Source organism: Talpa europaea (assembly GCF_964194135.1).
Source record: "Talpa europaea genome assembly, chromosome: 4".
Lineage (NCBI taxonomy): Eukaryota > Metazoa > Chordata > Mammalia > Eulipotyphla > Talpidae > Talpa > Talpa europaea.
In genome coordinates this window covers 28953226-28966118 of record NC_140070.1, presented here as the reverse complement: position 1 = coordinate 28966118, position 12893 = coordinate 28953226, and the positions used below count along the sequence as shown (strand labels likewise).

At 35.6% G+C, this 12893-nt stretch overlaps 1 protein-coding gene and 1 pseudogene across 2 annotated transcripts in view; one reads left to right on the top strand and one right to left on the bottom strand.

Annotated features, from left to right (window-relative positions):
- Window positions 1–12893, top strand: part of IFT80 (intraflagellar transport 80) — a gene marked incomplete at both ends in the record, with an annotated part of 87442 nt that overhangs the window by 20690 nt on the left and 53859 nt on the right. The window contains one exon of the mRNA XM_084232583.1: window positions 539–607. Coding sequence (XP_084088709.1) covers window positions 539–607 — 69 coding nt within the window. The remainder of the gene's footprint in view (window positions 1–538; window positions 608–12893) is intronic.
- Window positions 6377–9540, bottom strand: LOC311169840 (growth hormone-inducible transmembrane protein-like; annotated as a pseudogene). Its single transcript has 2 exons — window positions 9366–9540; window positions 6377–7239 (listed from the first exon to the last, which is right to left on the bottom strand). The product of its transcript is annotated as a growth hormone-inducible transmembrane protein-like (transcript).

The following is a 12893-nucleotide window of genomic DNA, read 5'->3' as shown; positions in this document are numbered from 1 at the left end:
TTTCTCTTGCCTCTGTCTTCAGCTTCTCCTTTTCCAGTGGTTTCTTTTCATCTCTAAAATTGAAAAGAATCAAATTAAAATCCCTCTTTTAAAAAAATAACTTTCTAGTTACTATTTTCTTTCTTTCTTCCCCTTTCAGATAAGCTGTTCAAAAGAGTAGTCTTACTATTTCACTCAGTTCAGTCCCCAGATCACTAATATTTGACAACAACTCTTATTACACTGAAAGCATCTCTCTTTGAGTTGTATGATGTAGATTTCAGTAACAATAAAAGTAGTGTTGGAATAATAGACTCATAGATCTTCTATGATTAAAGAAAAAATAATTTTTGTCAAGGAAATTAGGCTGTTTAAATTAATTTTTCATATTAATTTTAATTACAATTTATAGTTATGAAGCACTGTCATTTAATTAGAATGAAATTATTTGAATTTTAAATATGCATTAATATAGCTACTGCTGATTTTTATATACAAATTTAATGTTTAAATTTGTTTCCTAAAAGTAAAAATACAAATTATTATTTTCTCTTTACAGTTGGAGAAGATGGGCAAATAAAAATTTGGTCAAAGACTGGAATGCTAAGATCAACTTTAGCTCAACAAGGTATGTATTATAATCAATAAAAATGTCTTAACATTTTTTCTTTAAAAACAGTCTAACATAGTTTCTAAGACTGAGTTTGCTCATGTTTAAATCCTGAAATGACTTACTGCTATTTACAATTTTTCCTTTTCCTTTTCATGTTGCCTGATGCACAGTAGCTGTATCATTTGAGCCAATATGAGAAATATTCAAGGATTTTTTCTTTGCTAAAGAATTTATAAGATGCAATTATCAGTTAATGGTTCTTTAAAAACTAAATCTGGGGCCTCCCCTGGTGGCGCAGCGGTTAAGTGCTGGATTGCAAAGCTGCCCGCAGCCTCCACAGCACTGGTTCGATCCCCGGCCGCCAGCCAGGGTCTCATGGCTTGCAGACCTCTCCTGCTGCCCACTGCTCCCCTCAGCAGTGTATTTCGTCTGTCTGCCTGTTCTGTTCCCCGCTCTGGCTCTGGTGAATTCTCTCACCCTGCCGCGCTTCTGACTGTACCCAGTGCTTGTATAAATAAATAAATAAATCTTTTAAAAAAATTTAAAAAAAAATAAAAAATAACTCTGAAGCATTTGGGCATATCCTCTCTAGAATAGAATTGGGTATCTACTTCAGTAAATAATGACTATAGATAATATTGAAGTATCTCTTATTTAAAAAACTACTGACTTCCAAATATTAGCATCCTTTCCAAATTACATTGTACATTTGATTTCTTTATGAATGGAGGGAAGCAGACACCCCAACGATCTAAAACTTGGTAAACTATAACTACTTAGAGTTGTATTTCAGTTTCCATTTTAATTGGGAAGTGTGCTCATAAAGCCAAATCAGTGGTCATTCCTTTTGGGATCTAGGTTGTATGTAATTTTTTTTTCCCATGTGCAATTTATTTTCTGAATTAGCTTTTTCCTAGGAATAATAAAATAGTTTTAATGTTGACTTGAGCAAACATCAATTGCTCTTTAGAGACAGGTTACCAAAATGTTTGCAGGCTGTTCTTCAGAAGTCATATGATGGAGCATTTCCAACAACTGACTTCCAAAAATTTCCAGATTTAATTTTTAAAATCATGTTTACTGTTAGGAGAGTGTTAAAATAGTTGTAGTTCTTTAGATACACATTAACTAAATGTTAGCAAAAGTAACCAGAAATGCTAGGAGGTGATTATCTCCTGAGCTTGGTTTAAGTCTTTGCTACAAGTAATCTCCAAGTGGAATATTTACTCAAAACTAGAAAATTTAGAGTTCATAGAAGCATTCATGATGAATTTCAGTAAGGAAGTTATGTCAATTTATTGTTACTCTAGTAATAAATTCTACCATTAGAAAATAAACTTTAATTTTCTAGTGGGGATGCAGATTTAATTTTGGCTTCATGGCATTAGTTAGGGCTAATTATCTGGCATCCATTTTATCATGCCTGATTTATAAAAGCAAGTGACAGAATCCTTTCAGAAGTACTGTCTTTGTATCTGTAGCTGCTGAGATTTATTCTTTTCCTTTCTCTTTGAGTGCCTGCAGAAGACACTTAGATCTTAAGAGAAATTTTGAAAGTTTATCTTACCGCCCACTACAGTAATTGAACTTTTGCTTAACTCTACCAGTGCCCTCTCAGGCGCCTTCTGTTTCCTTTTATTCTTCCCTTTACTAACCTCCAATTCACCTTTTTAAGCTTTCCAAAGACTCAAGTTGAAACTTAAATTAAGTTGTTTAGTATAAACATTGTTAATCATAGGTGGTTAACATAATGTTATAAGTTGAATATTGTAGTTTGCCTTAGTAATAGGTCCAGAAACCAGATTGCTACTTACATTACTCTTAAGCACAATATGCTTTCAGAGTTCCCAAACTTGCAAGGCAGTTTGAAAGAATAATATTGGGTTGTCAGATAAGTCATGATGTGTTTTTTCTGTTTCTGTTGCAAAAATGCATCAGGACTCTTCTGACACCCAATATATTCACAAATCAAGGACTTTTTTATGAACCAGAGGTACAGATAGGTGGCCTGTGACCAAATTGGGTTTACTAGCATGGCATAGGCTTAACATTAAAAGTTAAGACATTTCACATACAAATTTGGATTTCTGGTATCTTGAAAAATTGAAGACCTGGCAATGTTGGGCCTACTTTCCAGAATAAATACAATGAGCTGGAGCTCAGTAGTGGCTATTTCATTTTTTTGTGTCATATTTAAGCCTATCTTACTTTTCTTATATACTCTTAACACTTCATTCATTTATGTAGTAGAACACAACATAAACTGCTGAAGGGATTTAAGTTTCAGTAATATTATCAAATGTGCTTTGATAATAATAGTGATTATAACATTTTGATTGTAGTTTGTACCTTACAGGGACTACTTAAATATTTTGATTTTATTTTTGTGCATTCATTTTAAATAGATATTACCTTCACATCGTTCAGAATTTAAAGCATAAAGAGTGTAAAGCTGTCTTTTAAGCACTCCCTGTTTCTTTTAATACCCTCTGCACTTGCAGCCACCTCCTTACCTTCCCAAAAGCAACAGATGTTACCATTTTCTTGTGTAGTAAATATGTTTTTATGTAGTTTCTTTTTACAAACAAGTGGTTGCATGCTGTATCTACAACAAAATATTTCTGGCTTTTTTTTTTTTCTCACTTGAATCATGAGAGATAATTCCATATTGGTAACTAAAAACCTACAAATTGTTTTCCAAAGTGGGTATACCATTTACATTCCTTCTAGAAATATATGATGGTTCCAGTATCTGCACATCCTCAGCACTCACTGTTGTCTTTTTTTTTTTAAGATTCATTTATTTATGCATACAAGAATGGAGGTACAAGCCAGGGGTGTGGTGAGTGAGATGATTCACCAGAGACAGTGGGAAACAGAACAGGCAGATTGACCAAAATACACTACTGAGGGGAGCAGTGGGTGAGCCAGGAGAGGTCTGCAGCGCCTTGTTGGTAGCTCCCTGGCTGGCCAGGGATCACACTCGTGCTGCAGTGGCCATGACCAGCTTCATAGTTTGCGTCTTCACCCCTGCACCACTAGGGAGGCCGCTATTGTCTGTCTTTTTATAATCATTCTGTTGAGTATAAAGCAACATCCCATTGTAATTTTGGTTTGCATTTCCCTTATGGTTGATGTAGTTGAACATCTTTTCTTTTTTTTTTTAATATTTTATTTTATATAATTCTTACATCATTTTTCATTTTTGCACAATGTATGCATTTTCATTTTGGTTATATTCCCCACATAATTGCCCCCCCTCCTTATTTTGACCCTAATCCTTCCCCCCCCCCTCCATCCCCAGCCTCAGTGCATCTCTGGCCCATAGTTGATTGTTGATTTTGATTTTTTACTTTGTATTAATTAGTCTTTTTCCTGGTCCCTTATTTAAGTTTTCTAGATTCCTGCTATGAGTGAGACCATAGAGTATTTTTCTTTTTCTTTCTGACTTATTTTGCTGAGCATGATCCCTTCTAGCTCCATCCATGTTGCTGCAAACTGCATGTGTTTATTTTTTTTGATTGCTGAGTAATATTCCATTGTATATATGTATCACATTTTCTTGATCCAGTCATCTACTTTTGGGCATTTGGGTTGTTTCCATAGCTTAGCTATTGTAAATAGTGCTGCTATAAACATAGGGGTGCAGGTGCCCTTTGGAATTAAATGTTTCTGTGTCATTTGGGTAAATACCTAGGAGTGGAATTGCTGGATCATTTGGAAGCTCTATCTTTAGTAGGTTGAGGAACCTCCAGACAGCTCTCCATAGTGGTTGGACCAGTTTGCACTCCCACCAGCAGTGCAGGAGAGTTCCTTTTTCTCCACAACCTCACCAACATTTGTTGTTGCTAGTTTTTTTTTATTTTGTGCCATTCTTACTGGTGTAAGATGGTTTCTCATTGTAGTTTTGATTTGCAATTCCCTGATTACAAGTGATGTTGAACATTTTTTCATATGCCTGTTGGCCATTTGCATTTCCTCTTCAGAGAAGTTTCTTTTTAGCTCTTCTGCCCATTTTTTGACAGGATTATTTTCTTTGTTTTTGTTGAGTCTCATCAGCTCTTTGTAGATTTTTGTGATCAGTCCTTTATCATTAGTGTTGTGTGCAAAAATTTTCTCCCAGCTTTTTGCTGTGCAGAAGCTCTTTAATTTGATGTAGTCCCAGCTGTTTATCTTTGCCTTCACTATCACTGCTTTGGGTGATGTGTCAGTAAAGATGTCTTTGAGGTGCATGTCCTGTAGTGCTTTGCCTATATATCCTTGTATATATTTTATGGTTTCAGGTCTTATGTCTAGTTCTTTAATCCATTTTGAGTTGGTTTTTGTGCATGGTGTGAGGTAGTAGTCAAGCTTCATTCTTTTAGATGTAGCTTCCCAGTTTCCCCAGCACCATTTATTGAACAAACTTTCTTTGCTTCAGTGCATATTCTTTGCTCCTTTGGTAGTTGAACATCTTTTCACGTGCTCATTGGTCATTTGAATATCTTCTTTGGAGAAATAACTATTTAAATCCTTTACATGTTTTTAACTGGATTGTCTTTTTTGTTGAGTTATAAGAGTTTTTTTTTTTAATATATCCTGGTTAATAGACTTTTTATTGGGTATATGACTTGCAACTATTTTTCTCCATCCTGTGGGTTTCTTTTTCACTTTCTTGTTATCCTTTGAAGCATATTTTTTCTTTAGAAATTATGAACATTTTAAAGGAAATACTTGAATATACTTGAATACTTATTATCTAAAAATGGATTCAAATGCTTTGAATATTTTATCCTAACAATTTTAATAATATGTTGTTCTAGAAGATTCAAATGTAAAACTTAAACACACTATATATGTATCTACATATATTAAATACAATATGTTGTATGTATACATTATATTATATGTACACAATATTTTATCAGGAATTCTTCATATGATTAACATTCTGGACTGTTCTAACAATGTCAAACAGTGAGATGCCAAATATGATTACATACATTGTAAAAATAGCACTGAGAAAGAACAACAGGAGAATGAATCAGCTGTATCTTGGTTTTATGCTTTTGATTAAGTTCAGCTGAATGTAAAAACAGCTATGACTTGTTTGTTTCCAGATAGCCAGACCCCCCCACCACTGGCTCACCAATATTTATAGAAATGCATCAGGTCTTCAAATAACATTGTTATGTTGATAAGAAAAAAAGTGTGAGCAAAGCTATGTTATGAAAGACCTACCTTTGTTTTATGTATTCCTTAGGATGCAGTTGCAGCTTCCAAGAACTTACCTACTATTTTAAGTGAGAGCTTACTGTGCTAAGTCCTAAACATTGAAAGAAAGACTGCAGGTGACCCTTTGCTTCTCTCTGGTCACTTTACCAGACATCTACATCAGTTACCACATTACTTGTTTAATATTCTGCATTCCAAAATTATGCAGATAAACTGAAGTTTCACTTAACAAATACATTTAAAATAGATGAAACACTTAAATTTGTATAATACAAACCTTAATTTTCACTTTCATTAAAATATTTTAGAATTACTCAAACATGAAAATTGGGAGTGGGTGTGTTTATTTGGAAGAGAACTATTGAATTTATTCTTCAGAGGAAAAAGTGGACCTAAAGTATTATATTATGGGACTGTTTGAAACACGTTGGCAAATCTTATCCTGCAAACTTCAGTGAAAGCTTCTTGTTCAAAATATCTAATGAATATTTGCCCCTATTAAACAAGCAAGATATCTGATATATTTAATTTGTCAGAAGCTGAGTCACTTCTTTCTTTTGCTTCTAGTTGCTAGAATATAATAATATAATATGCAATATATAATATAATATAATAAAATGCAACTTGCATTAGTATATTTTAATGGATCCATGTAGATGCCCAGCATCAAATTGATGAGATCATATTTTTGAACTTCATATACTGGCAATACTTCTTGATTACACACTTGATTACTTTCTCAGTATCATACAGAAGGAACATGCTGAAAAAGAGCTAATCTACCATCAATTCCTACTGAATATAAAGTGGCACCAGCCATAGTAGTAGGTGGAAGAAACTTAGACCTCAGTGAGGACAGAAAGACTAAACCCAGCTCAACACCCAGGAGGGTGCTTGTGTTCAGAAACTTCTCACTGAGCACGCACATGACCACAGTGGAGAAGCCTCCCACGATATTCACTGTGTACTACACACACTGATGAAAAGAGGGCCCCCCCCTAATATCATCAGAGGAGACACCACTGCACCCATCATACCACAATATAGTAACCAGGCAGGATGCTTTGGCTTGTGATATTTACTTATTAGTATCCTAGCTCTAATTATGACTGCAAAGGTTGCACCAATTGTCATCCAAAGGCCTCTCATAAAATTCTTGAGAATGGGAGTTCTCCTTATTGCTAGGGCAGACAAAGCTGTTAGCCCAGTCCTTTCTGCTAAGTAAATATAGGTAGAATACATTCTGTCCTTCACATAATGAGGCCAAATTACAGCTTTATCATTAGCTCCCACTTCATTAGGTATTCTCAAGACATGGGAGCACAATGTTCTAAGACCAACACTAGCTGCTGCAGCAGTGAACCATCTTCCCACCTGATCAATTTTGAACATTTTTTGTTCCATTGATGGTTCCAATGTTGACTTATTGAGTTCTTGGACAATTTTTTACCCTGGATCCCAGTTCTTGCCTTGGTGGTCTCTGTTGGGTGTTAGGAGTGTTAGGAGAGTTGATTTTTCTTTAACAGAGGAGGCCTTAGTGAAAGCTGTTTTTGGAAAACTCTGGGAAGGTAGTGTCCAGATGTCAGATCTTGAGAGTGTTATGGTTTTAGTACTTAAATTTAGGTTTATTACACATTTTTATTTTATTTTATTTAAAAAATATATATTCATTCATTCATTTATTTATTTATTTATTTATTTATTTATTTATTTATTTATTTATTTATTTATTTATACAAGCACTGGGTGCAGTCAGAAGCGCGGGAGGGTGAGAGAATTCACCAGAGTCAGAGCGGAGAGTGGAGCAGGCAGGCTGATGAAGTACACTGCTGAGGGGAGCAGCGGGCAGCAGGAGAGGTCTGCGTGCCATGTGGCTCTGAGGCCGGCGGGGATCGAACCAGCACTGCAGAGGCTGCGGGCAGCTTCGCAACCCAGCGCTCAACTGCTGCACCACTGGGGAGGCCCTATTACACATTTTAAGTTAGATTTTGTGTATGGTGTTTATTTTGGAAAGAAAAGGGCAATGCTTTTTTTTTAATCTTCCTCCCAAATAAATGGGTAAGTAGGATTATCTTAAGGATAAAATACATATGATATACCATAGGTAATGTAATTATGTATTCATCATATCATGTAATATTTTTCATTGACATTTTGCATATCTACAATTTCCTTAACATCAGATGGCAGAAAAAAGGCTGATCATTTTTTCCCAAGTTTTATGTGTAAGATTATGAGCCAAAATTAGATTTTCTAATTAACCTACTGGTTTTTCAATTATCAGCTATCTTTTTCTAAATTGAGATGTTAGAAATTTAAAATAGAACTATGCCTCTGATTTTTGAGTTTTTGATCATTGGTACTCCCCTATACTTTCTTAGTAAGGCTTAGACACTCCCTATTTTATTTCTGAGGAAAAAAAAATCATTAGAGAAGTTAAATTATAATGATATTAACATTAAAGGAAAATTTCCTGGTGGCTTATAAGGTTTGTTGGATTTATTAAAGACTATAAATTTTGAGGGTATTTATAAATCTGAGCTACTGGAAGCTGGATGCTAAGGGGTTCAGATACAGAACCCAATGTGGATAGGGGTGCTTCTGCCTCCTTTGAGAGGAAAAACCCAGTAATTTTTGGCACAAAAATGAAGTAAGTCTGAATTATTATAAAAATTGGAACTTAGTAAACAAAATTCAAAGTGTCCTTGTGATTTTTGCTTCACTTGTGTACTCACTCCTCCATGAATAGGAATTAATTCCTGACTTCATTTATTGATGATTGGAGCCAGATGTATATATATATGGGAAAAGTCATGGTAATCACCTTCTCCTCTAATGCAGAAGCATTGTTTTTTTTTTTAATTTTATTTTTTAATTTGACATAGTTTAAAAGTGATTCTTACAGGGTGCCTATGAGGAATTATTTTTTCCTTACTAGAGGTAAATAATGTGTAGGCTGGGGATAATTATAATTAAGCCCAATCTTGTGTCATATTTTAATTATAGGTTAAAATTGAATAGAGTAATAAACTTTAAGGATATTTCCCCCACGCTTTACTCAAATAGAAGAATGGAATGATAAAACATGACATCTGTCTATAAGGAGTTTAGAAAATGTGGTAAACTGGAAATGGAAACAAGGCAGAATCTCCTCATTATTCTAAGGCACTATGGGAGAACAGGAAGGCAGAGATTAATGTTTGGAGGAAAGAGGAAGCATCAGAAAGGCTTCCTGGCAAATACTACAGACTTTTGATTGGGCTTTGAAGATAAATTAGGTAAGGAAGTGGGTGTGTTGGCAGTGGGGAGGCGCTATGGAGGATATTAGATGATCAGAGGCATGGCGGTAGAGCAGCATAAGGCATAGAAGTCTGGCGAGTAAAAACTGACCCCTTAGGATAGAGTTAGACTGTATGAGGGATAGCACTACTGGGCACTAAGATGTTAATTGTCTTAGATGCCAAATGAAGGGGTTTGGACTTAATCTGTAAGTATGCAAAATCTTAAAAAAAATTGAGCAGGACAGTGAGAGATAAAAGCTGTCTTTTAGGAAGATTACCTGAGCAGTAATATGTAGGACAAATGGAGGGAATAGAGAAAATGGGGGCAGCCAGTGTAGTGGCAAGCCTGCAAACTGGCAAGGCAGACTGGCAAGGGTCCGGGAGGCTCCAGAGGAAACCAACCCTCCCAGCCTCCTGTGAATCTTTAACACTCCTCTGGGCTCTCTGTGGCATTCTCTCTCATTTCATCTTGTGGTCTTGCCTCTTCTGTATTCACTCTGCTCATCTTCTCGTGGCTGTCGTCCCTCTCTGAGTGACACTGCCCTTACATCCTTGGCCTCTAGGCTCAGGTGTGCACACTCATGCATGCCCACACCCATGCTTTAGGTGTCCACAATCGGCCACGTGTTTCCAACCCCCTCTACCATCCCTAAGTGCCTTCAGGTGATAGCCACAGAAGCTAGTGGCTTAAAAAGCCTAATTAATTCTTTTTACCCTGTAGCCAGTGAGAAAGTCACTGAAATGTTCTTGCTAGTAGTGTGCATTAAGGCTTGCACGGAGGCATTAATGATGGTAGTTGGCAAAAGTGAATAATTCTCAGTGGCTGAGAGGAATGAATACCTGTAAGGTAAAGAATTCAGAGGGAAGACTAAATGAGGGGAATATGTGTGAAGGCAGGCTAGTTTTGAATATATAGAATTCATAGTTCTGGCCTGGACAAGTTGTAAAGGCAGGAATGGCCACTGAGCAGGTTTTCTAGGATCCAGCAGACTGGGTAAAGGAAGTGTCCTGGAGCCCTCAGGGGTTTTGCAGGTTTTTATTGGGATTACCAGGTACACGGCAGGCAGGGGTGCTGGGGGGCCAGGAGGCTGGCAGGCCTCCCAGCCCCCAACAAATCTTCACTCTATCTGGGCTCTCTCTGGCGTTCTCTCTGCTCTTCTCATGGCTCTGCTTCTCTCTCAGCTTCTCGTTCAGCTTCTGCTGGCGTCCCTGTAACGCCGCCCTTAAAAGCCCAGTCTTAGCCCAGGTGAATCCTATATACATCTGCCCACACCCTACTCCAGGTGCCCGCCATCAGGCATGCATTCAGGACCGCAAGGATCCATCATCTATCCTGATGGCGGGAGGGCAGAAAAGCCTGACATTTTTCCTTACCGTACAAAGTCTTTGGGGCAAGTGGAAATATGGTGTTAGAAGTCAGAGATAAAGGCTGAACTTAACTTCCAAGTAAGTGATAGAATGGTGAAAGGTAAAGCTACAGGGGAACTTGAAATTCACAAATGGAGAGGTGATTGAAAATAGAAATGAAGGAAATGAATGTCTCATTTAAACTTTTTCTTTGTACTGATCTAGGGATGTACATAATCCAAAAGTTGCTTTTTGTGGAATAAATACCATTTGATTACTTACTGGTAGTACATTTCCCTACAAATAGAATAAAAGGAAATAATTCTTGGTTTTTGAATTCTTAGTGATTTGGCAAAAAAAAAAAAGTGAGTCCCTACAGTCATGAACAATATGATAAATGGTTGCTTATTGCACTATAGTTTCTAGCAGTAGTAGCTAACAGATAGTGCTTACATAGTCCAGATTCTAATCAAAGTGTAGGCCTCTATTGCATTCTAAGGCAAAGATGGCTAACATTTCATCATAATAATGAAGAGTTTGTTCAAAAGCATTCTTAAAAACATGCAAAAACAACATTTTTTGGGGATACTTTTTAGTATGAATGTGAAAAACATGGTATATTTGACCATGTACTTCCTTAAAACAATTGAAATACATTTTTGTCTCCTCTTCTGTGGTTTAAAAATGCCTTCAACAGCTTGAAAGAATTTAGATAATTTGTTTTACAGAGAGATAAGGGTCTGACATTTAACACAACCCCAGGTGCATGTGGTTTCTTAAAAAATGTCAAAAAGGTCACATGATCTTAGTGTACAAAGTCAGAAAAACAAGATCTTTTTGAGTGTCTTAACTGAAATGGAGCATAAATTAAAATTCCCAATTTTACAAGCAAGAAATTATATAATTTTGTAAAGCAATTTTTGTTTTTATCCATTTTTTGTTAATGATGAAATTAATAACATCTTATTACATAAATTACTAACCTTTTTGTTTTAAAGTTATTCAGTCTGGAGACTAAATTTGTTTTTTCCATATTCTGCAAAGTGAAGTGTAACACTGGAAGTAATTCAGTGCTTTAGTAAATATGTTTTTAGAGACATTTTAAGTATTATGGATTTGTTTCAAATGTGAGTGGGATGTATTTCTTCTACAGTCAATAATGACCTTCATTTGAACCACCCATGTTGGAAGTTGTATAGCTAAGTAGTATACCTCCTTTTGGAAAACATTGAGACAGGCAGTAGTTTCAAACTTAATATTTTATTATAAGCTGTAAGGGATAGATAAACTGAAGACTACCTGTAATTCTTGATGTTATATCCATTTTGAATATTAATGGTTAGGAAGATTGAACTAATATTGATAAGACATCTATTGATCTTACTTATGTGAGGTTGTTTATTTAGCCGAACTCCATATTTGTTTTTGATTGAAGGAATGTGGCTAAAAATTATATGTTATATATAGCAAATGAATTATTTAATTTTTCTTCCATAAGTTTATTTTGTTTTATAATTTTTTTTACCTGTTTCTTTAACATTATTGTTTAAAAAACTGTTTTATAAATAGGAAATGAATAATTTCCATGTCTCAAGGGAAGATTGGTAGTCTAATACACAGCTGACTTAATGGAGCCACAAAGTCAATGTCAAAGAGGACAAAAGCATCCCTAGTTCTTCATATTACACCCCAACTGTGCCTTTTACCACAGCTAAAGGGCTAAAGGCACTTCCTGTATAACTCAATGTAGTTGTATTTACTGAATTATTTCCTTGAGGGTAGATGTTTGTCATAGTTTAGTATACATTTTAGGGAAGTGTAATTTTGCTGAGTATATTCATGAATATTTGATAGTCTATAATTAAAATACACTGATTTTTTTTTTTGCACAATAATTACAACTCTAATAATGGGAGAAAAAAGAAGGCACCTATAATTCTACCCCCTGTTAAGTAAGCTTTCCTCCCCTTTTCCTTTCCAGTCCTCAAGTACCACAGTTGAAATATCTGAAATTTTGATTCATATTTTCTGGGGAGCTTATTGATGAACTCTGTTCATTTGGAGATTTACTTTTGAAACTATTCCTTGTGCTTATTCCAAGAGAATGTTCTTACCAGTCTGAAAGAGTGCCTTCTGAGATAGGTCTTCTCATTGGCCATCTGTAGGTTCCGCTTACATAGTACAATCCTTGATGACTGAACAGGACTGACTGAAAAGGGTGTTTAGACCCAATATTATATCTAACCTCAAATGTGGAAGACATGCTTGTGGATTTTTTTGGACTTGGTCTAAACTAGACTTTTAAAGTCCGCAAACCACTGAGACTTGCTCACAATTGAGTTATACTTAGTTGGGAAGAAAACTGCACAAAAGGATTTGGGTGCCTCTTGAATATAAGCATTTATCTTACTGAAGTTTACTCCCTATTGATTATTGATTACTTCCATTTGATCAGCAAC